This window comes from Myotis myotis, unplaced genomic scaffold, assembly GCF_014108235.1.
Source record: "Myotis myotis isolate mMyoMyo1 unplaced genomic scaffold, mMyoMyo1.p scaffold_m19_p_17, whole genome shotgun sequence".
Classification (NCBI taxonomy): domain Eukaryota; kingdom Metazoa; phylum Chordata; class Mammalia; order Chiroptera; family Vespertilionidae; genus Myotis; species Myotis myotis.
In genome coordinates, this window is record NW_023416321.1 from 1,947,417 (window position 1) to 1,970,858 (window position 23,442).

At 64.1% G+C, this 23,442-nt stretch overlaps 1 protein-coding gene and 1 long non-coding RNA gene across 5 annotated transcripts in view; one reads left to right on the forward strand and one right to left on the reverse strand.

The window, feature by feature from the left end:
• SEPTIN9 (septin 9) overlaps window positions 1-23,442 on the reverse strand; it is a 123,787-nt gene that overhangs the window by 94,824 nt on the left and 5,521 nt on the right. For both annotated transcript variants that reach the window (XM_036338842.1, XM_036338840.1), the window contains exon 2: window positions 15,906-15,962. In XM_036338842.1, the coding sequence (XP_036194735.1) occupies window positions 15,906-15,962 (57 nt within the window). The remainder of the gene's footprint in view (window positions 1-15,905; window positions 15,963-23,442) is intronic.
• LOC118671123 lies at window positions 6,815-11,843 on the forward strand. 3 transcript variants are annotated; one of them, XR_004972616.1, is made up of 4 exons: window positions 6,815-7,352; window positions 8,017-8,222; window positions 8,566-8,797; window positions 10,150-11,843. It is a non-coding gene; the product is annotated as an uncharacterized LOC118671123 (long non-coding RNA). The 3 variants fall into 3 exon arrangements; XR_004972617.1 differs by having other exon boundaries at window positions 8,020-8,222; window positions 8,923-11,843; XR_004972615.1 differs by having other exon boundaries at window positions 8,020-8,222.

Sequence of the window (23,442 nt, forward strand, 5' to 3'; positions counted from 1 at the left end):
GGAAGGGAGAGGGGGAGAGAGAGAGACATCAATGATGAGAGAGAATCATTGATCGGCTGCCTCCTGCACACCCCCCACCAGGGATCAAGACCGCAACCCAGGCCTGTGCCCCCGACCGGAATCAAGCCGGGGACCCCTCAGTCCGCAGGCCGACACTCCAGCCACTGAGCCAAACCGGCCCAGGTTAAAATCACAAACGTTTGCTCATCAAAAGATACCATTAATAATGAATAGGCAAGCTGCAAATTGGTAAAAAAAAAAATAAAACACAATATCTACAAACCATACATCTGACAGAAGCCCAGTATCAGGAAAAGGTGAGAAAAAGCCAAGCAACCCAGTCTTAAAACTTGGAAAAGACATTTCACAAAGCAACACACAGGGATGGCCAACGAGTACAGGAGCATGTGCGCCGCGGGCTTAGCCATCAGGCGAACGTGAATTAAAGCCAGGAAGACACGCCCCCACGTGCCCACCAGAACGACGACCCCGTGAGTGGCAGCGCCAGCTCGGCCAGGACGGGCGCAGCCGGAACTCTCATGCCCCGCCGGTGGGCGTGAAAACAGTGCAGCCACGCGGGGAAAAGACCCGGCAGGTTCGTACAAAACTGAACACATACCAACCCTCTCGCCCAGCAATTCTGGTTCTCGGTATTTGCCGAAGAGACAGGGAGGCATGTGCCATGAAACACTACAGGAGGCTCAGAGCAGCTGCTCCCATCAGAGCCATGGAAACAGCCCGGGGCCCACGGACAGAACCACAGCACGTCCCCCCACGAACCAGCGATCATGCCGCAAGCTCCCCGCACCTGCAGCGCATGTGGATCTGAAGGGCATTCAGCCCGGCCGGCGTGGCTCAGTGGCTGAGCATCGACCTCTGATCCAGGAGGTCACGGTTCGATTCCCGGTCAGGGCACAGGCCCGGGTTTCGGGCTCGCTTCCCCGTGGGGGGTGTGCAGGAGGCAGCTGATCCATGATTCTCTCTCATCATGGATGTTTCTCTCTCTCCCTCTCCCTTCCTCTCTGAAATCAATAAAGATATATATTTAAAGGACATTCGAACGGGCAAAATTCATCCATCATGGAAAATTCAGAGGTGGGGTCGAGACTGGCTGGGAAGGGGCAGGGGGCACGATGGTGGGGTTCTATATTTCAATTGGAGTTTCGATACAGAGAACGCACTTGAGATCTGCACATACATTTCGCTTCAAAGAGAGAAAAAGGACCACAAACAAGTGCAGGCTGTCCCCGACTTAGGACTTTTCAACTTCGTGGTGAGGCAAAGCCATGTGCGTCCAGCGGAAATCGGCAAGGCTACACCACAGTGCCAGTAGGCAGGGTGTCTTTTACACACACACACACACACACACACACACACACACACACACAGTTTTATTGATTTCAGAGAGGAAGGGAGAATGAGAGAGAGAAACATCAATGATGAGAGGGAATCATTGATTGGCTGTCTCCTGCATGTCCTGGGATGGAGTCTGCAACCTGGGCATGTGCCCTTGACCAGAATCGAACCCGGGACCCTTCAGTCCGCAGGCCCACGCTCTACCCACCGAGCCAAACTGGGTGGGCTAAGTGAGGTGTCTTATCTGCGTTTTCAACTTAACGGGATTTTCAGCTGGTGAAGGGTTTATTGGGACGTCGCCCCATCGTAAGTCGGGAGCAGCGTCCTGGACTCCAGTTAAGGCAACGCAGGCTGAGGTTTCATAGGGTGACGGGCACCCACACCAGGAACTTACTCTGACGTGCACCCGGCTCTCACGGGGCGGATGCGTGGTGGCGCCCTGAGCCCAGTGCCCGCTGCGGAACCGGGGGGCGGGCGTAGGGGGCTCCCGCTGCCAGTCTTCCATCTTCCCCGTGTTTGACAGTTTCCACAGTAAAAGCTGGGAAATGTAAAATAGATTGGGGCACACCAACCACAAATAGGGAAGAAAAGAGAGGTGGCGGGAGGCCCCGCCAGAAACCCTCCGCTCCCAGCCCCCACTGCTCAGGATGGACGTGGGGGCGCCCTCCACGCTCCCGCCCCCACGCCTTCCGGGCCTGAGGTGTTTCCCACTCCCCCACCTGCCCCTTCCCCCTCCGCCCAGGAGCTCAGTGCAGAGCCCACGAGGAACTGGGCTCCGCAGGGCTTGCACCGCCACCTGCTGGTCGGAAGGCTTTCTGCACCGGGTTCCCGTCAGTTTGAGGCTGTAGGGAGTGGGGGGCCCCTCCCCACAGTAAATAGGGGTGGCGCCCATGCCCCCTCCTCCCCAGAGAGATGCGCACCCCCCTTCCCTCCGCTGCTCTCTGCCAGCTGGGGGCACGGGCTGCAGGGCCTCCTCTGTGCCCCCCACAACACATCGCAGGGCACAGCCCAAGACCACCCTCTCTGGGTGCACGGGAGCCCCCACCCCTTGCCTCTCCCACGGACGCGACAGAGGCAGGGAGGGGCAGGGAGGGGCCTGGAGCCCAGCCGGGAGAGGGCGTGCACAGGCCTGTGGTCAGGGCTCAGGGGGCTGGGGCTTCGGGCCAGGCCCTTCATCTCGGACCCAGGAAGTGAAGCTGACGGGGCGAGAACAGGTCCAGGAAGCCAGGACCACAGCCCCGGCCAGGTCGGGGTGGAAGTGCCCAGGACCCAGAAATATGCGGGGACAGCAGAGAGAGGGACACTGAGGACAGGGGGACAGTGAGGACAGGGGGACAGTGAGGACAGGGGGACAGGAGGACAGGGGGACAGTGAGGACGGGGGGACAGTGAGGACGGGGGACAGTGAGGACGGGGGACAGTGAGGACGGGGGGACAGGGGGACAGTGAGGACAGGGGGACAGGAGGACAGGGGGACAGGAGGACGGGGGGACAGTGAGGACGGGGGGACAGTTAGGACGGGGGACAGTAAGGACGGGGGGACAGTGAGGACAGGGGGACAGTGAGGATGGGGGGACAGGAGGACGGGGGGACAGTGAGGACGGGGGGACAGTGAGGACGGGGGGACAGTTAGGACGGGGGACAGTAAGGACGGGGGGACAGTGAGGACAGGGGGACAGTGAGGACAGAGGGACAGGGGGACAGTGAGGACGGGGGGACAGTGAGAACAGGGGGACAGGGGGACAGGGGGACAGTGAGGACGGGGGGACAGTGAGGACTGTAGGGAGAGCAGAGAGCGCCGGCTCTGCCGCTGGTGGCCGCGGTGCCTCACTGCTTCAGGCAGGTGCCCAGCCCGGGGCGGGCGGCCAGTGACAGTGGCCCGGCCCTCCTGGACCCACACCACCATCAGGGCCCAGCCTGGACGTCCACACGCCCGGCCTGCAGGCCCCCCCCCCCCCCCCCCCCCCCCGCTGAGCCCAGGACAGCGCCTCAGTGGAAATTCCCTCCTGGAGACTCTCCCCGCTGAAATGCAAGCGCTTGGAACCAGATAAAACAGCTTAATTCGCAAAAGCCACAGAGCCTTCCCGACCGACCGAACGGGGCTGCAGGAGCGGCCCTGGGTCTCAGCAGCCAGGCCTGCTGACTCACCGCCCCGACCAGCCCCAGGCACCTTGTGTGTGTGGGGGGGGGGGGGGGGCGGGATGAGGGCGCCAGGCCCCGGCTCACAGCCTGGGCAGGAGCCAAGGTCTCCCGAGGCCGCCCCCGCCGCCCCCGGCCCTTCCCGAGGGTGGGCAGACCTCGCCTCCCGCCAGCCCTTCGTGGGCAGCTGCGGGGCAGTGGCTGAGAGCTGGCCGGACACGCCTTCGACGCCAGCCCAGTGGGCATGCGCGGGGACAGCCCCGTGGAAGTGGGCAGTGGGGGTCTCGCTGGGCAGCCCCTGCGCACCTCCCCTGTGCTCGTGTGGGCGTGGGGGTGCCACAGCCACCGTTCCAAGAGACAGAGGGGCGTGCTGGCGAGAAGGACGGAGCCCCAGCAGGGAGGGGCCCCCAGAACAGGCTCTGAGGCCACAGGCTGGGCCTGCCCAACCTCGCCGTTTACAGATGAGGAAACGGGGGCCGGGGCCGCGGGGGGGGGGGGGGGGGGGGGCTCGCGTCCCAGGGCCTGGAGACGTGCTGCGTCACCATTACAGACCAAGGTCAGGTCCGCCCAGGCCTGAGGGAGGTCAGGGGCTTTCGTTTCCATTCCCGCCTGTAACCAGTTTTTCCGCTTTGAAAGAATGAGTTTTAGGTTTTGTTTGTCGCGTTTGTTGCTGTTTTTAATCCTCACCTGAGGATACCTTCCCATTGATTTTTAGAGCGAGGAGAAGGGAGGGAGGAGGAGGAGAAAGAGAGGAACGTCGATGTGAGAGAGACACACTGACCTGGGCCGGGGATGGAACCTGCAACCGAGGTGCATGCCCTTGACCGCAATCGCACCCTCAACCCTTTGGTTTTGGGGCCAACGTTCTAACCATTTAGCTGAACCGGCTACGGTGAATTTTTGTTTAAGCAGCATTTTTATTGATTTCAGAGAGAAAGGGAGAGGGAGAGAGAGAAGCATCAACAATGAGAGAGAATCATGGATCGGCTGCCTCCTGCACGCCCCGCCCTGGGGATCCAGCCCACAACCCGGGCCTGTTGCCCTGACCAGGGATCGAACCCTGACCTCCTGGGTCATAGGTCAGTGCTCAACCTCTGAGCCACAACGGCCGGCAGGACATTCTTTGTTTGTTTGTTTTTTAATAAAAATGCATACGAATGAGGGTTTCATAGAAAGCCCTGCCTTTCCCTCAAACAGCCCGGGAGGAGGCTCCCCGTCACCCCTTCCCGCGCCGTCCCCGGCAGAGGGCGGCCTCAGCCCAGTGGTCAGGCCGCAGAGCCGGCCGCTGTCGAGTTCCTGGGGTTTGCTGGGCCCGGAGGTTCCACGATGTGACGGTCACTCCCGCGTCCCCAGCGACCGTCCCCCGCCACCTCTGTGTGCCAGCTCTCTGGTCCCCTGTGGTCACCATCTGGACCGGGCTTGGTCATCTAAAACGAAGGCTGGACCGAGGCCCCGACACGAGCTGTCTGCCTCCCCCTCCCCCCGCACCCTCCGCCCTGGCGTGCAGACCAGATGTTCCCCCGTGATCTGCTCCAGGACCTGAGCAGAGCCCACATCTGCCCATCTTTCTGGCCAGGGCAGTGGCCATCCTGCCAGGCCTCCCCCGGGCCTCTCGGGTGGCCTCTGACCCGTGGCCCTGCCACGCTGAGAACAGGAAACCCTGGCTCCTTAACCCCGTCTGCCCCCGCGGGCCCACGTCACCAAGCTCAGACATGGACGGGTGGCCTTCCGCCCGAGTCCACGGCTGCCCCGCCTCCCGTGGTCAGCCCGCTGTGCCAGTGTGTGCGTGCCCAGCGGCCCGGGCACCCTTACGCACCCACGCACACGCTCCACCAGCCGCTCTGGTGGCCGGCCCACGGACACAGGTCTTCCTTCCGCCCGGCCTCATCCAACACGCCCCGTGGCAAACAACAGCCCAGGCCACGGCAGTGCGACGCGGCACCCTCGGCCTCACGGTGACCCAGGGGTCAGCTCGGGACACTGAGCGCAGAGCGAGGCAGCTGCCCGAGGATTTCACAGCCCTGCTCGGGGACCCGGCACCCAGCTCGAGGGGTGCGTGGTTAGCGGCAGACGCCACAATGAGCGGGAATTAGTCACTCACGGTGCAGTCAGAGCTGACACAGCCCGGCACGCGAGGCCGGCCTGACCTGGAGAGGGGGCCTCCTCCCGGACCCCTGCAGGGCAGCCTCCCCCCTTCATCTGGCCGCCCCCGCCCGCCTCAGGGTCCCGGCCACACGGTCTGGGCCTGCTCTGTGGGAGCTGCCAACCTGGATGGCCACTTGGCCTGTCTCTGGGGGCTCACAGCTCGAGAGCCAGCCGCCTGCCCTGCCTCCGGGCCCTGAAGTGTGGGCAGATGCTTTACACCGTGATTCTGAGCAGAGCCCACATCTGCTCATCTTTCTGGCCTGAAATGTCCCTCGTAATGGTGGCCACTGTTCCCCTCTCCATCCCAGGGCTCCCTGGTCAGCACGGGACCCGACGACACCGTCACCCCCCAGCACGATCCACACGCGCAATCCACAAGATCCACACGCGCACACGCGCATCTGCCCGTCTCCTCTGGGCACTGGGACCTCCTCCCTGTAATCAAGCCCCGGGAAGGCACCAAAATGCTATTTCGGGGAGGAGACCACGGCGGCCTTGCAGACAGACCGGCTGGCAGTGACAACACAAACCGCACGAAGGGCCAACAAGCACCAACCAGCGCCCTCAACTCCGCCCCATGCCGCCTCCCAGGTCCCCCCACCCGCCCGGAGTCCAGGGCCTCGGCCCATCCCGGCTGCTCCCCGTGCGGCAGTGAGTGGCACGGGGGGGGGGGGGGGGGGGGGGGGGGGCACGGGAGGCGGGGAGGGGACTCAGTGCGGCTTTGCTTTAGGAGCATGACCTGCCACGACCTCGGAACGGTCACCAGAAGGAGGAACACGTCCACAAGAATGAGCCCAAGTCACCGCTGGGCGCCGACTCCCGAAGCATCAGGGAGGCTGGGGGGCGGGGGGCTCCCTACCTGAGATCCGGTCTCTCTCCATCACTTCGACAGACTTGGCAGCGGGCGGAGTCCCGGTCCCCTCTCCAGAGGCGTCCTCCCCTTCCTCCCGTCGCCCTCCCTCCTCCTCCTCCAAAACACCCTTTGTCTGGTCTAATGTCTTCAATCTGCTGCGATCGCGAACCCTCCGATCACATCTCCATGTGCTGCTCATATGTGTGCCCCGCGCTGTGTAGCATTGTCTCTAAATCAGAGCGCCGGGGAGCAGGAAAGCGAGGAGGAGGAGGAGGAGGAGGAGGAGGAGGAGGAGGGGGGGGAGGGGAGGGGAGGAGGGGAGGGGAGGAGCGAGGGCAGCCGTGGGCCTCGAAGGGCTCCCACGGCCCGGGTCCCGGTCCACGGGCGGGCAGGCAGCGGGACCACGGAGGGAGGACCGTGTCCAGGCTCGGCGGCGGCTCGGTGCTTCCGGCGGCCTCTCTCCACCCACTCGGCTCCTTTTTAATATCCACTTGGAGAAGCTTCCCTGAGCCTCTTGGAAGCCAGCTCGGCGTCAGATTCCTGGCCACGTCCACCGCCTCTCACTCCCCAGCTCCCGACGCCACGGCTTCCTCTGGTCCAGGCGTCTGAGCAGCGGGGTCCGGGCCGGCCTCGCCTGCCCTCAGCGGCTGCCCGGCGGCCGCACCCCGGCCCAGCTCGGCCGGAAGGAAGGAGGGGCGGCCGCACCCCAGGCGGCCGTTCAGGAGCACCTGCCCGAGGAGCCCACGCAGCAGCTGCCGTCGCCGGTGCCCGGTGTCCGCGGTGGCAGAGGCAGCGCCCCGCCCAGCGCCCGGGAGAGCGGGACAGACTTCCTGGAAGATTCCTACCACACGCATGAGTCAGTGAGTCTCAGCTGTCCCCTGGGGGAGCCGCCCGCCCGTTTCCCCAGACTCAGCGCCTCCGGCAGGGGGCAGGGCCCTGGCGGGCTGGGGGCTTGCAGCCGCTGTGGGCCTGGGGTCCCCGGGGCTGCGGGACTGGGGGGCGGGGAGCTGGGGACACCCCCTCTGCTCCGTAAGCTTCTTGTACCTCAAGGGCTGGAACGGGCAGCCCTGGGGACAGACAGAGCCAGGCTTGTTCGCCTGACCCTGTTCAAAGAAATGTGGGTCGTTCCAATGCTGGCCGCTCAGCGATTTCACCGGGAACTCCAGGCTTTCCGCTTCTCCCGGGAAGGCGAGGGCCTGTGGCCGCAGCCTGAGCCCTGCCCGGCCACGTGGGCTGGGCCGGAGGTGCCACCCCTTTGAGATGAAACCACGTCTCCCCGTTTGCCCTTGGCTCATTTTCATTATTTGCTGCCCGTCCCTCCCGGGCGGCCCCTGAGTACGCGGATCCTGCCCGCCATGGCCACCTGAGCTGGGTGGCACCAAGCCCCCGTCCCCTCCCGCCCAGGACAAGACCCCAAATGCAGTCTGCCCAGTAACAAGGGCATCTTCCTGGGTGTGTGGGGGGAGGCACGGGGGGACAATTCTCAGACTCTGGGAGACAAGCACAGCCCCCGCCCGCCCTCAGCAGAGCTGGAGGACACCCCAAAGACAGCTGCACGGACACAGAAGGTGGGACCATGTCTCAGCCAAGGGGAGCCGGGCTCAGGCGCTGTGGTGAGCTGCATGACGGCCCTGGCGATGTCACATCCCTGGAACCCGGAGCTCATGTGGAGAAAGAGTGGCTGCAGATGGACTTAGCGAAGGACCCTGAGAGGGGACGCGACCTGGATTGTAGGTGGACCCTCAATGCATCCCATGGACCCACATAAGAGGGAGGCGGAGGGAGACCTGACAGCCAGGCAGTGGAGGGGGTGGGAGACGGAGCAGAGACGGGACCATGGGAAGATGCTGGCCTTGGAGCTGGGAGGGAGGCGGCCACCAGCCAAGGGGTGCCGTAGGCCCCCAGAGCGGGAGGAGGCCGGAACGGACTCCTTAGAGCAGCGGTTCTCAACCTTCTGGCCCTTTAAATACAGCTCCTCATGTTGTGACCCAACCATAAAATTATTTTCGTTGCTACTTCATAGCTGCAATGTTGCTACTGTGATGAATCGTCATGTAAATATCTGATATGCAGGATGGGTTAGGCGACCCCTGTGAAAGGGCCATTCAATCGCTGCCTTAGAGCCTGCGGAGGGAGGGCGGCCTCCAGCGCCGTGAGACGACGCGACGCCCCCAGCGTGTGGACGTGCTAGCGCAGCCACAGGACAGCCACGCGCACGGGAGCCACGGACTGAAGAGCCGGCGTCCCCCGTGTGACGTTTCCTGCTGAGGACCGTTCCTTCTAGAACTCAACGGCCAACCAGTTCGTAAGTCAGAGCAACGGGAACCGTGGGAACTTTTTGGGTTACTTCATCTCTTTTCTGATTTTAAAAAACCTTCCTTATTGGTTTCTCTGATGATAAAGGTAACATGTTCTTTGTATTAAATTCAGAAACTGCAGAGCCCTATAAAGAAACCCCTTTGGTGACAAAGGGTCTCTCTGGCACCGATTCCGGAGGCGGCAGCGGCAGCCCCGGCCGGTGGTGGGCGGGACGAGGGCCGCCACAGCCGGTTCACCCTTCCTGGCCGCCTCCTGTCGGCGCCGCCGAGCTCACGCCAGCTCATTGCTGCGGTCGGGGCAGCTGCTGAGCGCGGCTTCGGCCCGGCCCTCGGTCTCCCCCGGCAGGGCTTGGCTCGAGGTCCTCCCCCCGCCGTGCCTAACCGTCCAAGCATCCTGGCCACGCGGGGGATCATTTGAAACCAAAAACCTGGCAGCACCGATGGGCTTGGATGAGACCTGAGTCAGTCAGGAGCCAGTGCAGAGGCCGGCGGGGAGGTGGGGTGAGGCCAGGCCGGGAGGGGGGCCAGGCCCCGGCTGCTCACTGAGTCAGGACAGCCCCCATCCCCGAAGTGGGTTCCCACGTGGCTGCAGCCCCCAGAGCACTGGTGGGCTCTGGATTCTGCAGAGCTTTCTCCCTGTCTGAGGGGCGCCAGGCACAGCAGGCACCGTAAACGGCCGAGTGGTCCCAGCGGGGGGCCGGCCTCCCTTCCTACAGCTCTTCCCACGCCGAACCCACAAACTGGCAAACCCATGAACCCACGACACATGCTGCCCCAGGGAGGCAGGGTCCCTGTCCCCGAGGCTACAGCTCTGGGAAACTGCTTGTGCCAGCCAGCCAGCCGGGCCCCGCGCCCACACCCAGCCTGGCCACGCCCTGGGGTGGGCACACTTGCCCCCCAGCCCCTTCCAGACAGCGCTCAAGCTGGCGTCTTGTCCTGCAGCCCGCAGACCTGCACCCGGGTTCCCATACTCCCGGCCCTTTCTTGGCGATGCCACCATCACCTTCGAGGGCCCGGGGCAGAGGGAGGAAGAGTGAGGGCTGACCCCTTCCAGGAAGCACATCTGTGCCTCCCACACCCCCCGGGAGGGGACCCAAAAGTAAAAGGGTCCCCGGGTCCCTGAGCTCCCACCGCCAGGCCCGGAGGAAAGGAGCGAGCACCCGGGGGGACTGCTGTGGGCAGCAGGGGCCTCAGGAAGGGGTTGCAGGATGGACATGGCCTTGCGCCGGGTGCCCATGTGGGAGAGGGCCCTGCGGAGGTGGGAGGGGGGGCTGCAGGGCACTTTCTGGGGCCTGGGCTCGGATTTCAGGCCGTCTCTCCCGCCCCTCCCCTCACGCAGGCATCCACCGTTCCTCCTCCAAGAGCTCCAGCTCCAGGGCCCTGCAACCTCTCACTTTAAAAGTCTCAACCACTGGGGTTGGCTTCCCTGAGTTATAAGGAGCCCCCTCCCCCTGACCTCCTGTGGCCGCTGCTACCGGCCCTGCCAGCTCAGCAGGCAGCTGGCCGAGACCACCAGGCGGCCAGTCTGGCTGCTGCAGCCTCCAGGGCAGGACGGATTCCGGATTCCGGGCCTGGGGCCGGCTGCATTCCTCTCCGGAACCTTCTCCCCGCTTTTTATTGCCCCTCCATCGGCTGTTCCTAAATAAATACAACCCAGCGACTCTCTGCCCCGGACTGCTGCGGGCTGACGTGTTAGGATCTGGGCCGGCTGGCCTGTTGCTTGGGAGTCCTTCCAGGTCAGGGTGGGAGGGAACCAAGACAACAGAGAGAAGCTGCGAGGTCGGGTGAGCTCCACCGCGAAGGGCCTCGCGCACAGCCATCCGTCTGGGCTGCAGCCCGGCCTGAGCCGCGAGCTGGCGCATCTTTCCCGGAGGAGGCAGGAGGCCGTGGGATCTCGGGGTGCAGATTCTGGGTCTTTATGGAGCCTGCCCGGGGCCCCTGCGTGCACACGGCCCCCGGAACACTGAAAACCCTGCCCCGGCTGCTCTTTCACTGCCCGCTGGGAGCCCGTGAGTTCCAGCGTCCGGTGCGTGCAAACTGCCGGCCAGCGCTCCCCGCGATGATGTCAGCGCTCTCTCCTGGGTCCAAGGCGGCCGCCACGTGTGCTGTGAGCGCTCGCCATCTGGCCGTGCTGCTGAGGAACGAGGTTTTAATTTGGGTCAAATAATTAAACGTGAGCCCACTGCCCTGCCAGACGGGCTTGCTTCTCCTCCTCCACCTGGAGACTCACGGTCTCCACAGACTTCTCCCCAGAAGGCAAACGAAAAGACAGGCCACGCTGCCGTCATCGAGGCAACAGAAGGTTGACGTTTCCACCTAAACTCGGTGTTGCCCCCCCCCCACCCCCGCTTCTCCTGCTGGGTGCGACTCAACAGCATTTACTGCCGCCTGCTGAGGGCCACGGAGCACCCAGCCGATGGGGCAGGCAGTGGAACCCCAAGGCTGAGCTGCTGGGGGGCTGACAGCTTGGGCCCAGGGTACCCCGGAAGGAGAATGCCTTCAGCGGTGAAAAAGTGGGGGGCTGTGACCCCGAGGCAGCCTACGCCTGGGAGCAGGGAGGGAGGGAGCAGGACCGAGCGGGGATGAGCACTGGCCTCGGGTTCGAGTTCGCCCTGTGGGAAAGGACAGCCGGACTCTCTTTGATTTTTTGATCTCTGGGCCTTTTGTCGGCCTCGTCCCCGCAGGGGTGCCCGCGTCTGCTGCCTTTAACGCCTCAGAGCTGTGTCGCTGACCTGACCCCGCTGCAGCCCACGGGGTGGTCTTTAGGACGGAGTATGAGTGGCTGTTGTCCAGGGCGTCCCCAAGACCCAAGTCCTCGCCTTCTTCCGCGGGCGGCGGCGGCAGGCGGCGGCCTCAGCCTCCAGCTTGACCTTGATGCTCAGCCGGGCCCCGCGCCCTAGGCCTAGCGCTGCCCCTCTGTCCCCTGGGCCCAGCACTCGTCCAGCTCCTCGTGGTTCTTCCGAGCCAGCCCGTCACAGCGGCCCGATGCCCAGGGGGCAGCTGCTGGTGCAGACCGCGCCTTCCTCCTGCAGATGTTTCATGAGCAGCACCGCCCCCCCCCCAGAGGCTCCTCCCCACTCCAGCCGCCGCCGCCGCATGGCACTGGGGTCATCCGTGACCTTCCCGAGCCCGCTGATGTCATCGCCACGCACTCCCGCGGCCGGCGCCACTCCTTCCTGCCCCTGCGAGCCGAGCGATGCGGGCACTGTCCACAGAGCTCAGGGCGGTCTGAGCCCTCAGGCCCTCCTGGTCTTGGAGCAATGCCCCCGCTCTGCCCGGGCCTGCTCCGGTGTTGCTGGAGGTCCAGGCGGGAGCCCAGGCGGTCACTCGGGGGCTGCGCAGTGTCCTTCTCACTCTGGATGCCCCTGTGCCAGCCAGACCCGCCATCCCCGAGGCCAGGCCCCCGGGCCCCCAGCCGCCCTGGACAAGGTGGAGCAGGACAGAGACCGAGCCAGAGCCCCCGGGGCCTGCAGGGAGCCTGGGAGGAGACGCTGCAGTGGGCGCTGAAGCTCACGTTGTTCGGGGAGGAAGGCGAATGGCCGAGACTCAGGCTAGGGCCATTCCCGGGGCCTGTAAGCAGCCGGTCCGGGGCCTGTCATCCCGTCTCTGGCACAGGGCGACTCAGCAAACACCCACTGCGGGGTGCAGGGGCTCCAGAGGGGAGAAGGGGAGGGGAGGCGTAGCCCCCACTATGGGCAGCCCCTCCCAGGGCTGCTTGGGGTAGAGTGAGTTGACAAGACTTTGGCCACCTGTTGATCTGGGGGTGCTGGGGGGCAGAGGTCAAGGACCACACTGAGGTCGTGCTTGAGGACCTGGGTGGATAGCGAGGCTGAGCCGCGGGGGATGAAGAAGCAGGTGTCAGAGGACAGAGGGAAGTGAGGAGCTCCAGGTGCTGGGAGCCCAGGCACAAGGTCCGGGGCAGCGGGACGCGGCGCCCCTTCCTCCCGCCACAAAGGCCCGCTCCCTCCAGTTTGCCCTCGTGGCCTCATACAGGGCACCTGGCCATTCAGCACATGCCCTGGGCAGCTAGTCTGTGCCAGGCAGCGTGCCGTGGGCCCTGTGCCCGCCCTTCCAGCACTTGCTGTCCATGATGAGAAAGGATGAGTGTGGTGTCTGGGAGTGTGCTGAGCACTCACTGGGCGGGGCCCCCAGGGCCTGGAACAGGGCCACCTTCCTAAGGAAGGGACGTGTGTGTGGGTGGGGGCAGGGAGGACGGGGAGGGAGCCGGACCAGACAAGCAGCATTTAGGGGATCCTTCTGTGTGTGCACGTCCCCCTACAATGCCCAGGTGGGAGGGTGCACTGGCCTCCTGGGGCTGCTGCTGTAAGGAACCCCATAGCTGAGGGGCTTACAACAGTAGTAATGGGTCTCTCACAGCCCTGGAGGCAGAGTCCAAAGCCGGGGAGTCAGAGCTTCTGGAAAAACCCTCCCTGATTCTTCCAGCTTCTGGGGCCTCGGGCGCTTCCCAACTGGCTCCTTCCGGCCCCTGTCATCACGGGCTCCTCCTGCCCCCACATGTCTGTGTCTCTCCCCTTCTCATAGGGACCCCAGCCGTTGGCGGGGGGCCCTCTCCTACGGCCTCATCTCCTTAACCCACCACGTCTGTAAAAGACCTGTTTCCGAAGCCGCCGCTTTCTGGGCGACCACGAACTCGGGGCGGTCGGCACTGCCCGCCGCTATGGCAGGACCGAGGTGGGACTGCGGAGGAGGCGCCCGCCCCAGAGGCGTGTGAGGGGGAAAAGCAGGTCCCAGCAGCGCCCGGAAGCCAGGGCAGGAGGCGGCGGCTCAGGGCCAGGCGCACGGAGGGAGGCGGGCAGCAGACGGTGCCTGGGAACTGGGGCAGAGGGTGGCCGGAGACGGCGGTCTGGGAGGCAGCTGCCCAGCGTGGCTGCTGCAGGCCCAGGAAGTGGTGAGTGTGGGACTCGCCGGAAGGGCACTTGGCCGGGCTCAGGCTGGGCGACCCGGTAACCCAGCCGATCCGCCCGAAGAAGCCCCCGCGAGGGCATTGTCAGCGGCGCTGGCCACGGAGGACCCCTTCCACGGACCCCGGGCCGCCCCCCACGCCGAGGAGCCCCGCCTGGGCCTAAGTAACCGCACCAAGCGGCAGGGATCCACGCGGCAAACCTCAGTGCTCCACGGCATGAAGCAGAAAAGAGCAGCAGCGGGCGCCCCACGCACGACGCCGCCCCACGCACGCCGCCGCCCCCCGCATGACGCTGCCGCCTGCAACACGCAGCCCACCGCCCAGACACGCCGCAGCGACCAGCGCTGATCGCACGTGGACGGGGCGTCCGCGGGAACAGGGGCGTGGCAGGGTGGCCGGGCGGGAGGGGAGGGCGCACAGGTGCCTTGTTTATTCTTTACCTTCTCGTATATCTAACGACTCTGTTAAAGGAAGACTAAGAAGAGGGAGCTGGTGGGAAGGTGGCCGAGGGTGCGTGTGAGCGGAGGGACCATGCTCAGGGCAGACACAGCGCCGGGCCTGTCCCACCCGCAGACGCGGAAACCGAAATAACGGAGGAAGCATAGCGTAGGAGGTGGCCCCTTTGCCCGGCCGGGGTCGGGGTTGGGGTCGAGCGAAGGGGCTGAGAGGCTGGGGTCCAGGAGAGAGCCTGGCCTGGGCCAAGGTCTAGCCGTGCGGAGGCAGAGACGCGAGGCGGGAAGGTAGCAAAGGGCGTCTCGCCTCCCACGCCCCGGGAGAGGATCGCGCGTGTCAGCAGGCGGCCCCATGCGAACCCAGATCCCGGCTCTGGGCTTGGGAAATTATGCCTTAGGCTTCCAGGCGGAGCTGTGGTCGCCGCCAAGTGCTGACGGCACAGAACTGGCCGGCCTGCGCCCAGGGCAGTGGCCAGGGCCCTGTCCACCCACCGCCCAAGGCGCCCGCCTCCTGAGACATCACTTGCCAAGCGCAGGCCTCCCCGGCCCGGCACACCCAGGCAGCCCCAGCCCCAGCTCCAGCTCGCCGGGGAGCGGGGAGGAGACGGAGGGGCCCCAGAGGAATGCCCCCCCCCCCCATACAGCAGTGGCCAGGCCGTCTAGTGGTTAGCGACCCGGCATGGCTGAGGGGGTGGGGGCCTTGCTTAACCAAGATGTGAGTCATTCGCCTGCCCGGGGGCCTCCAGCTGGACACCACTCTTCCCTCCCAGCCCGGCCCCATCCTGCAGCCACAGGCCTCATACACACACCGTGCGGTCATCAACGCATCACACGCCACCTCACGCCACTCCCACTCCCCCCACGCCCCGCAAAGAGCGGCCCTCGGCCACCCCACGGGTCTGGGGTGCCCAGCCCCCCGGCAGGTGTGGGCCTCTGGAGGACAGACGTGGGGAGGGGTCTGCGCTGGCCCAGAGGGAGGCTCCGGAATTGAGCGCGGAATCCCGGGGCCCAGGTGGCCAGGGACTGTCACATTTTACAGCCACGGGCCATAGGCCACATGCAGACATTCAGTGGAAAGTAATAAAAATAAATGAGTGAAATAGCTCTACACAAATGAAGGAATAAACAAAATAAAGCCAATGACGGATACGTCCGGCGTCAGCAGTCACATGGGGCTGGCGGCTCCCACATGGGACAGCACGGACGCGGGAAGTGTCCCCCGTCAGAGCCTGTGGCCGGGGGGCCTGGAGGTGGGAGTGCGCTCCGGTGGGACGTGGCCTCCGCCAGAATGACCGCTCCGTGAGGGCACGGCCCGCCTGCCACACACACCAGTCCCCTCGCTGGTCCCGCCTGGGGTCTGGCACCCAGTGGGGCCTCCAGGAGCTTGCTGTCTCCTCGGGGGGCAAGTCCTGTCCCCTCTGGCCCAGTGACCATGGGGAGGGGCCGCCAGAACGCGCACAGGCCGGGCCGGGCTGCTGGATGCGGCGGCAGCAGACAAGGTGGGCTCCAGTGACTGTTACATGGGGGTCGGGTCAGGGAGGCTGGGAGGCCCGGGGGAGAGGCTGCCACACTCACCCGGGCGCCGAGGCTGGGAGGCAGCTCCCCCTCCGCCCTACCTGCCCTGCCCAGGCGGGGCCCCGAGGTCGGCAGAGCCCGTCCAAGCCTGTGAGGGGTCACTGCTGTCCCAGACGAAGGGGCCAAGGCCGAGCAGCCACTTACCTGGGCCAGCCGGGTCACCGAACCTCCGGAGACGGCCGCTGGGTGTCCGCGTGGCTCCTAGAGGCAAAGGCAGAGGGCAGAGGTCACGCGAGGCCTCGGGAGGTGGTAACACTGGCACCTCCTCTCTCCGGCCCTGCCAGGGGCTCCGGAACCAGAAAGCGGTCCCTTGCCAGGCCAGAGGCTCTCGTCCTCCCAGGTGACACCTGGGCCCAGCAGCCACCTGCAGCGATAGCCGCCACTGGCGCTGGCCGGGCCCTGGGCAGCCTTCACACACATTTTCCCACCGAACCCTCCCTTCGCCGTTTTGCAGATGAGGGCGCTGGGCCTCCATGGAGTAGAGTAACTGGTCAAGACCACACGGCTACGAGGAGTTGAGGCCGGAATACACCCAACTCCATCAAACGCCCAAATCTGGAGTTGGGTACGCGTGCCAGGCGCCGGGACTGTCGGCGGGATGGAGAGAGGAGGGGGCGCCAGGCAGCCCCAGGTGTGACCCCGTCTACCTGTCTTGGGACGGGGTTTCCTGGGGACGGGGCTGTCACAGGGGCCACGGGGCTGGATCTGGGCTGGGTTGGAGCCGTCCTCTCCCCCACCCACCGGGGGACAAGAACAGAACCGGATTCCCGTGGCCTCGAGCTGCAGGGCGCCCTCCCCACGCACACGCCTCCCCGGGCGCTGCAGCCTGGGAGGCTTATGGCCCGCAAGCCCCGACGTGAAGAGATCTGCTGAGGTGCTAAGCCGCGTGCACCCGCACGGCTGCCAGGTTGCGTGCTCTGGGGGTGTCATCGGGGCAACCAGGCCCCCCTTCAGCAAGCTGCGCCCAGCGGAGGCCTTTCCCGCCAACAGCAAGGCAAGCTGCTCAGGGGGGCCCAGGCTGCAGCCCCCCCATCTGACAGCCCCTCCCGGCAGCCTTCCAGGCAGGCGGTCGTCTCGTTCGTGCCTGCACTCACTCCTTCATGTCTGCATTCACTCGTTCCACAAACACAATCCCGAACCGAGACCCGCGGGGCCTGAAGGCGGCCAGCAGCGCTTCTAAAGGTCCCAGAGCCCCCGGCAGGCGGGTAGGGGCCCCCATGGGGGGACCAGCAGACCACGCTGACCCTGAAGGGGGGCGGGTGGTCGCTGTGCACTCACAGCCACGGCCACTGGCCCAGGCTCCGTGGCCGCCGAGGGCTGGGAGGAGAGGCTGCGCTGGCCCCGAGGAGGCTGAGGCAGGAGGAGGCGGGGCGTCCCAGCCCCACTTGTCTGAAACCCACCGGGCCCTGCCCTGGCTCTGGGCAACGACAAACGAAGAGGATCTGTCCGGGTTATTCCCCGCGCCCCACCGCCAGGCATCTGAGCCCCAAGAACCCGCAGGGCTCCCATCTTCCCAAACCTGATGGGGGGACGGTAGTTTTTATTTTATTTAGTTCATTTTCCCAGTTGCCCAGAACACGTGGCACCGAGTAGGCGCAGGGCATGCTCCCCGCGAATGAAGGGGGGAACGGTGTGGCCGCGGTGCCTGCACCCTAACACGCCGCCATGTCGCAGAGACCCCACCCCCAGACCTGGTTATGCAGCCTGCGGCCAAGCCCCCGGGGTGCAGGGGCAGCTGGAACGTCTCCCAGGCACCAAGGGCTCAGTAGGTCCAGCCGAGAACTTATTTTTATGTGATTTTAAAATAAAACATTCGGAAAGAGAGGAGACGATGTGAGATTCAGCTACAATTCTACCGGGTACAGCCCCCCAGGCACAGCCCCCCAGGCACAGCCCCCCCAGGCACAGCCCTCCAGGCCCAGCAGACAGGCGCTGGCCCCCGTGTCCTGGCTCTCCCCGGGTATATAATTTGGGGAGCCGGGCAGGAGAGAGAAGGACACAGAGGAGTGAAGGCCTTTTCTTTTTCCCTTTCAACCAAGTTGTTATGATGGAACCTGATCAATCACGAGGTTGAAATGGCTAAACAGGCTGAGACTCTCAACAGACTGGAGCTCATGCGCTGTTATTACTGTGTTGCCAGGCACTGCGCCTGTGCCCACGGGTCACAGAGCCACTGTCTGCACCCACGGGCACTGTCCCCACCCCCTCGGGGCTCACACAGCCCCGGACACCTTACCCTGAGGAGAGGACAGAGCAGGAGCTAGCCCGTCCCTAGGGGAGATCACACACACACACACACACACACACACACACACCACTGCTCAGCACCACAATGACTGGGGCTGGACAGTCCTCCAATAGTCAGAGTCCCCTTTGTCCCCAAAGAGGCTGTGAGGAAGAGGCACTGACACTCCTGCACACACACCAGGTCTACAGGAGCTTATCTACAGAAAATCAGTTCCCTTTTTCCTTAAAACCCTTGCGAGTCCCTCAGGACCCACTTCTCTCTGCCGGCCCTTCCCCTTTGAGCCCAGGAGGGGCCCCAGGACACACCTTCCCCTCCTCCACAGCAGCCTTTGCTCACAGGAGCTGTGAGGGCTGAATCAAAGTCAAGGGCTGGGTGGGGAGTGAAGAGTGAATTCCAGGCTTATCTTCAGAGGAACCGATAAGGAGATAAGCCTCCTTCTGTTCTCTACTCTCTGCCCTTGGCCTTTGCTCCCTGTGGGGTGTGCATTGGGCACCTGTGGGGTGTGCACTGGGGGCCTGTGAGGTGTGCACTGGGGACCTGCAGGGTGTGCACTGGGGGCCTGTGGGGTGTGCACTGGGCACCTGTGGGGTGTGCACTGGGGACCTGCAGGGTGTGCACTGGGGGCCTGCGGGGTGCACTGGGGCCTGCGGGTTGTGCACTGGGGACCTGCGGGGTGCGCACTGGGGGCCTGCGGGGTGTGCCCTGGGGCCTGCGGGGTGCGCACTGGGGGCCTGCGGGGTGCGCACTGGGGCCTGTGAGGTGCACTGGGGGCCTGCGGGGTGCGCACTGGGGGCCTGCGGGGTGCACTGGGGGCCTGCGGGGTGCGCACTGGGGGCCTGTGGGGTGTGCACTGGGGAGGCGGACAGATGCTCCTGTGATGCTCCAAGCCCTCCGCCCCCAGTGCAGGGCCCCCTTCCCCACCCCCAAGGCCGGCAGCTCAGCTGTGGACTATTCATCTACAAAAGGAACCTTTGGCCATGGAAACAGGCTCCTGCAAAAGGCTGGACGCTGCAGCAAGTTCTGCTCCCAGCAAAGCCTGGGGCCTTGCAGCCAGGGTTCCAGTCCCTTCTCTGACACCCCTGCCCTGCCACTCCCTCTGCCAAGTGCAGGGGCTGGGCCTGGCCTGCCAGCCAGTGCGAGGAGCAGGTGCCCCGATACAAAATGCCAACCAAAGGGGGCCACCAGCTGGGGCAGCGCCCTTGGCCTCTGTCTGGGTTTAGGTGGGGGTTGTGGCCGGGTCAGGGTCAGAGTCAGGGTTGGGGTCCAGCTGCAGGGCCGGAAGCTGGGGGAGGCTGGGGCAGCGCCCTTGGCCTCTGTCTGGGTTTAGGTGGGGGTTGTGGCCGGGGTCAGGGTTAGGGTCAGGGTTGGGGTCCAGCTGCAGGGCCGGAAGCTGGGGGAGGCTGGAGCAGCGCCAGGTCCTGGGCCGGAGCCGTGTGTGGAGTAACGATCAGGAGGCAAATCCACCACCAGCGCTTCTGGCTCTTGGGGTGAGTTCTGGGTCTTTCTGAGCCTCCGTTTCCTCACCTACAAAACGCAGGCTCATGAAAACACTTACTGAGCATCGACCTCCGTTCCAGGAGCCGGGACACAAGGGCCACCGACAGCACCTGGCCGCTCTCGGCCCTGCAAGGAGCCCGCCCATGGGTCCCCGCCCACAGGGGGAAGGTGCCAGCGGCTCCTGCACGTGGAGGGCTCCCCCCAGCTGGCCAAGTCCACCACATGACACCTGTGCTCAGCCCGGACCCCTGGAGCCTCCCCTCGTCACCAGCCAGGCACCTGGACGCTGGGTCCCACCCATATAAAATATGACAGTTAAATCTGCATTCAGATAAACAAGGGGCACTTTTAAGCCAAGTTCATCCCTCCATCTGCACCGTCCCGGGCTCGCCTATGACTGGCAGGAGAGCTGACTCTGCAGTCCCAGGTCTGCCGGCTCAGGGGCCAATGGGAGGCTTCGCAGGAGCCGCAGGGAGAGCCAGGCCCGGCCTTCCCCCTCTGCCTGGAGAGGGTTCGGTCTGTCCTTCTGAGGCTGCGGCTCCTGACCGACCGGCCCACTTTGCTCCGGTCCCATCAGGTGACTCTGGGAGCGAGACTTCCTCCCGGGCTCCCGGCTCCGCACGCCGGCCAGGGAGAGGGACCAGCCTGCAGGCTGGCGATGAGCAGGTGGGTAATCAGGGCAGGTGGCATTTCCTGTTCATTCAACCTCTTCATGAAACGCGGCAGCAGAACGCGTGTCTGGTTTGGGGCGATCCCAGGAATGCTGGGACAGGGAGCATCGCGGGCCATGTTTTACAAACGAATGACCTGGAGGAACCCCCGGGTCCAAGCAGCCCCCGTCCCACCGCCCAGAGCGCGGCTACTGGACCGCCCGCCGCCCAGCAGCCCCGACTCGGGGTCCCGGGCCACGGCCGCAGGCAGAGCGCCACGGTGAGCTGGTGAGAGGACGGGTAAGTCACTTAAGGGACGGCCACTCTGAAGAGCCGTGCAAGTTATAGCCCCGGAGTCGACGTGTGAGACCGACTTCAAGTGGAAGGAGCCGGATTGAAAACGGTTTCCAGGCGCCGCCTGCACCGAAGGCCCTCAGGTTCCTTCCCCGTCACGGGCATGTGCCGGGCGGCAGGTTTGATCCCCAGCACCAGTGGGGGTGCCTGTGGGAGGCAACCAATCGATGTGTCCCTTGCATCAGTGTTTCTCTCTCCTCCCCTCCCTTCCATTCTCTGAAAATCAATGGGCCCGGCCGGTGTGACTCAGTGGCTGAGCATCAACCCGTGAGCCAGGAAGTCACAGTTCGATTCCCGGTCAAGGGCACATGCCCAGGTTGCAGGCTCCATCCCCAGTGGGGGGCAGCCGATCAGTGATTCTCTCTCATCATTGATGCTCCTCTCTCTCTCTCCCTCTCCCTTTCTTTCTGAAATCAATAAAAAAATATATTTTTAAAAATCAATAGGGGTGCCCTAGCCAGTTTGGCTCAGCGAATAGAGAGGGTCCGCCTGGGGACTGAAGGGTCCCAGGTTTGATTCCGGTCAAGGGCACATGCCCGGGTTTTAGGCTCGATCCCCAGTAGGGGGCGTACAGGAGGCAGCTGATTGACAATTCACTCTCATCACTGATGGTCCTATCTCTCTCTCCCTCTCCCTTTCTTTTTTTTTTCTTTTATTGCTTTTTTACAGAGAGGAAGGGAGAGGGATATAGAGTTAGAAACATCGATGAGAGAGAAACATCGATCAGCTGCCTCCTGCACGCCCCCTACTGGGGATGTGCCCGCAACCAAGGTACATGCCCTTGACTGGAATCGAACCCGGGACCCTTCAGTCCGCAGGCCGACGCTCTATCCACTGAGCCAAACCAGTCAGGGCTCCCTTTCTTTCTGAAATCAATAAAAAGATATTTAAAAAATCAATCGGGGAAAAAAATATCCTCCAGTGAGGATTAACAAAAAACAAAGAGGTTGCTATGGGGACCGCAGCTCTGAAAACACGCTGTGGACCTCCGATAATCCGACGGAAGGTGCGTGTGGAGACACGTCCTGCGGGAGCACAGGCAGCGCAGCTGTGACCGAGCGGCTTGGAGAACTCTCCCGTTCACTTCCTGTTCACATTGTTGGGCAATAAGTCATGGGCAACGTGCACAACAAAAAACAAAAGCAAAACAGGAGGAGCAGAGGCACAGGGTGTTTCAGAGCTTCCCTTTAGAGCAGCGGTTCTCAACCTGGGGGTCGCGACCCCTTCGGGGGTCGAACGACCTTTCCACAGGGGTCGCCTACCAGGGGTCCTCAAGCTTTTTAAACAGGGGGCCAGTTCACTGTCCCTCAGACCGTGGGAGGGCCGGACTGTAGTTTAAAAAAAAACTACGAACAAATTCCTATGCACAGTGCACATATCTTATTTTTTTTTTAATTGATTTTTTACAGAGAGGAAGGGAGAGGGAGAGGGATAGAGAGTTAGAAACATCGATGAGAGAGAAACATCGATCAGCTGCCTCCTGCACACCCCCTACTGGGGATGTGCCTGCAACCCAGGTACATGCCCTTGACCGGAATCGAACCTGGGACCCTTCAGTCCGCAGGCCGGCGCTCTATCCACTGAGCCAAACCGGTTAGGGCACATATCTTATTCTGAAGTAAAAAAACAAAACGGGAACAAATACAATATTTGTACTTGCATGTGGCCCGAGGGCCGTAGTTTGAGGACCCCTGCCTAAGACCATCGGAAAACACATAATTACCCACTGTTTTTGTGATGAATCGCTATGCTTTAACTATGTTCAATTTGTAACAATGAAATTGGGGGTCACCACAACGTGAGGAACGGTATTAAAGGGCCGCGGCGTTAGGAGGGTTGAGAACCGCTGCTTTAGAGAATAAAGTGAGGCTGAGGAACGGCCGCTTGAGCGTCAGCCCCCAGCTGACTCACTCCCCGCACCGGAGGCAGGGTGCTGGTGATGCCGGCGCTGACAAGAAATGCCCCCCCTTGTCCCAGATGCTGGCGCTGGCTATGCCACGCCTGGTGCCCCCACAGCATCCGCCGTGGGCCACCTCTGCACACACCCCAACCCCTCACCCTTGACACACGCTTGACCCTGTGGCTACAGAGCTAACGTCAAGCATTTAGGACTGAGTTTTGCAAACCCCGCCCTCCAGTCCCTCCAGGTGGACCAGCCCAGCCCAGCCCTCCACGGGTCCGGTCCGAAGATAACAGGGCTGGGATTTAACCCACTTCCAAGCGGCTGGGGTTTCGGGTTTCGGGCGCGTCATTCTCCCGCTGGGATCTGGTGGGAACAGGAGGCCGGGCTGGCGGGGATGCGGGTCAGATGCCTCTGAAGGACAAGCCCGAGGCGTCCGCCCGCCCTGCTGCCCGCCCTTCCTGGAAACCGCTCCCTGCGAGCCTCTCCGACGGCACAGTCACCGCTGCCCGCATCCCAGCCGCTCCCCGACATGCCTGGCCTGGCCGGGACGAGGGGCCCAGGCACGGCTGCCATGGCGGCCCCCCATTTCCCAGGTGCAGCCTTGAGGGGCAGAAGGTCCCAGCCACAGCCTAGGCCTCACTGCACACCCTGAACTGCTGGGGGGTGGGGTGGGGTGGGGGGGAGCAAGGCCTCTCCAGGGCCCAGAAAGAGGGCAATGCCACCCTCCCCCACCATCCCTCAGGAAAGAAGGCTCCTAGCTGGCCCCCCCTGCAGCCCAGGCCAGGAGGCGGGGACGATATTCCCCTGCAGTTGGGGGGGAGACTGAGGCCTTTCCAGCCCCCCTCGCCCCCTCCCCCGTCCCCACCCCCCAGTGCTGCGAGGGGCCCCTGGGAAGCTGGGCCCACTTGGCACAGGAGTGGCCGCTCAGGGTTCCTCTCCCCGACAAGGAGGCCCGGGGACTGGCATTCCTGCCGGGAGGGCGGCAGGCTGGGCCGGGGATCACCTTACGCGGCCGCTGCCCGGTCTCAT